This window comes from Austrofundulus limnaeus, unplaced genomic scaffold (genome assembly GCF_001266775.1).
Source record: "Austrofundulus limnaeus strain Quisiro unplaced genomic scaffold, Austrofundulus_limnaeus-1.0 Scaffold46, whole genome shotgun sequence".
Lineage (NCBI taxonomy): Eukaryota > Metazoa > Chordata > Actinopteri > Cyprinodontiformes > Rivulidae > Austrofundulus > Austrofundulus limnaeus.
In genome coordinates, this window is record NW_013952448.1 from 2,126,853 (window position 1) to 2,130,022 (window position 3,170).

A 3,170-nucleotide genomic window follows, 5' to 3' on the forward strand; every position below is an offset into this window, starting at 1 on the left:
GTTGACAGAGAGGAGAAGGTAGAAATGACTCAGCCTGGAACTGAAAATATGGATGGAGGACAACAGAGCTGCTTCATGGAACAAGAACTTCAGTTTAGCTTGTTAGCTGTAGCATTAGCCCCGACGCTATCGTCATATATATGCATTAGCTTAGCGCTACACGTTCTCCTCTCATCACTGAGGTCCTCCATCCATATGACAGAGAGGGGAACGCAAAAATGACTCAGCCTGCAACTGAAAATATGGATGGAGGACTTCAGTTTAGCTTGTTTGTTGCGCTAGCACTGACCTAATACATTTAAGGCAATATAGCATCAGAGCTAGTGCGAAGGCTAACAGGCTAAGCTGAGGTTCTTCTTCCATGAAGCAGCTCTGTCAAATCAAATAAAGTCTAATGTTACAATTAATTAGTGATCCCTTTAAAGAAAGAGTTCACATCAGGTTATGAACAATTAATATCCTACCTGTTGTAGATGGCTCTTTGAACAGCCTCTATTGAAATAAACAGAGCTTAATTTTGACCAGAATAATGAGCTAACAGCAAGTTTCAAAACTGCCAAGATTATGATGATGCCATTCTCAAACAACTCCAACTAAAATTAATAATTCGTGTTTTCTTTTTTATAAACCTATACACATCTATATACATTGTTGTGAGCTTTGTATTACACATTGTTTTACTTAAAATTTCATGGATATTTGCAAGTGTAAACAGCAACAGCAGCAGCTAGCTGTAGGACTTCTGAAGCCTGTTAGCACTTTATTTAAAAATATATTTCTCCCTTGATTATAGAAGAGTGTAACAGGAAGTAGTTGGTGGAGTAAACATCTATAAGATAGTGTTCAAATAAAAACTTAGATTATTTTTGTGATTGAAGCTAGTTTTAACAAAGCAGCATTTTAGTTTTGTCTCAGCTACGCTTGGACTAGCATTTAGAGCTTATCAAAATAAAACTCTTAAACTTTTCCAAACTGAGGTTGTCCAAAGAGGACAACAATAGGTAAGAAATTAATTGTTCATAACCTTACTCCAGAAGCACACTTCAAAGGTTCTGAGCTGTAGCTGTAATAAACCTGCAGAGTGGAAGAAGGACCTACTTGGGAATGGGGGAAAATATGCTGAGCCCAGCACGGAACTTCTTGATGGTTCCTCCAGCTTTGAACCAGCTATGCCTCTTTTCCTGCTGGGCCTTGAGGAACTCATTACTGAGGTGCTTCCACTGCTGGGAGGTGAACGTGCTCAGGATCCTGCCACATTACAAAACAATCTGGGCTGAGTTACACCTTCAACTGAAAACCATTTAAAGAACAGATGTTGTGCTAAAGTCAAAATATTTTATAGTAAACCAAAGTTAAGCTACAATATATTAAATTAGATTATTATATAAAGTGTATCATATCATAGAATCGCTTACTTTTTGAGTTGCAGGCCTAGACTGAATCCCTCTTTGTTTGAAGGCTGGAAAACTTCTACTGACGGCTCTGAATAAATAAAGATGACTAATATTATTACACAATAAAGAGATACACACAAGCTCTGTCTTTCCCTCTCCCTCCTGTATGCCACAGACTGTACTCGCCGCCCACTCTCGGTGAGCGGCACAAATACATCGCATTCCTCATAGAAAACCAACATCCACGCCGACATCTTTACTCACCAGGTCCGTCGAGGTACTGGGAGAGAGAAAAGCGCAATCGCAGGATAATGGGCTCTGTTCGGATAACTTTCCAAGCTGTCGCAACCTCCTCCTGAGTCATACACACACACACATGGGCACAAACACACAGATTTAGCAGCCTAATTAGGGCCATTTCTCATTATATAAATAACTTATGAGTACCCGATGCATTATAAATGATGTGTTACTTTGCAAAATGTCAACGTTAGAATAGCAATGGGCAAAGTCAGAGGCGGTGTTTGCAGTGTACAGAAAATGCTGACTCACATCTAAGAAGCCGATGTTAATATGAAGATCGATGTCCACATCATCGATGGTTCCATACTCCCTGCGCAGAGACACAACAAGGAATACGGCAAAATGTCACACTCCAATCATTTTTACTCATTCAACTCAAAGGGGGATAAATTACACTTATTATTGTTGCACACTTAAAGGCAGTGCTGATTTGATCTTGCCACAACTCAGTTATTTATTTAAAAAAAGGTAGAATATGTTGTGTGTATATGTGTGTGTGTCGGTGCAGATCTACCTGACAGAGATAGCACTGTCAGTGTAGATGTCTTTCACAGCCTCTATGTCTGCATCTAGCTGAGGGTGGCGGTACAGGTCAGCAGCACAACTCCCCTGCAACAAGCAGCACTGGTCACAGTTATAGCAGCGAATGAATTCTCAATGGTTCTCAGCAGTGTTTATCCACACATATCCCACGCACACACACACAGAAACATGATTAATTCAACCAGGTTTTTTGACTGCCTCACTATTCCCGAACAAAACACATTTTGCTAAGGTTTTCTCAGAATACTTTGCATCACATTTTTCTCTCCAGTTATCATAAACAAGAGGMAACAAATTATGTTCCATCCCTGTGAGTGTACTACAGATCCTTAACTCCCATCCTTATCTTTACTGCGCTGGTTTTATGTGTTCTGACTTCACCTGAAATGAGCTTTACTTCACTTACATTTCAGTCAAAAGACTTTGGAGACGGTGAAAAGATAAAAAAGGATAACTAACAGACTTAAAATATCCGCTGGAAGCAATAAACTTTTTGAAATATTTTTAAAAAATCACTGTATCTTAGTGCAAAAAAGAAACATCCATGCCTGTTGTATACACTTTTAAACAGAGGTGWATAAAGTACTATGTGAAAGTAAAAACCGTACCAGATAATGAATTTTGCTGATAAGAAAAAGCGTAAAACTACTTACAATAATCAAGTAAGTAAAAGTAAAACTACTTATACACACACATCAACAAGTGAAGTGCTGAATTTACTTAACCACTTCAATTTTTTTAGTGCATCAACAAATCCTTTCATTATGAGTTCTGGTCATATTGAAAATTGTAGCATGGAACAAGGTGTTAAATTTAAAAGTAAAGAAGCAGAAGTAGTTTGAATGTAAAAAAAATTAAGGAAAAGTTGCAATTTAAAAAATACATGGTAAAATTATACATACATACATACATACATACATACATACATAC

General features: G+C 37.9%; 1 protein-coding gene across 7 annotated transcripts in view; it reads right to left on the bottom strand.

Annotated features, from left to right (window-relative positions):
• Window positions 1–3,170, bottom strand: part of LOC106517250 (poly [ADP-ribose] polymerase 6) — a 30,165-nt gene that overhangs the window by 22,404 nt on the left and 4,591 nt on the right. For 4 of the 7 annotated variants that reach the window (XM_014007985.1, XM_014007988.1, XM_014007984.1 and 1 more), the window contains exons 4-8: window positions 2,212–2,321; window positions 1,947–2,007; window positions 1,659–1,749; window positions 1,416–1,482; window positions 1,099–1,248 (exon numbers count right to left, since the gene is read on the bottom strand). In XM_014007985.1, coding sequence (XP_013863439.1) covers window positions 1,099–1,248; window positions 1,416–1,482; window positions 1,659–1,749; window positions 1,947–2,007; window positions 2,212–2,321 — 479 coding nt within the window. The remainder of the gene's footprint in view (window positions 1–1,098; window positions 1,249–1,415; window positions 1,483–1,658; window positions 1,750–1,946; window positions 2,008–2,211; window positions 2,322–3,170) is intronic. The other 3 variants (XM_014007989.1, XM_014007986.1, XM_014007990.1) reach the window with 2 other exon arrangements.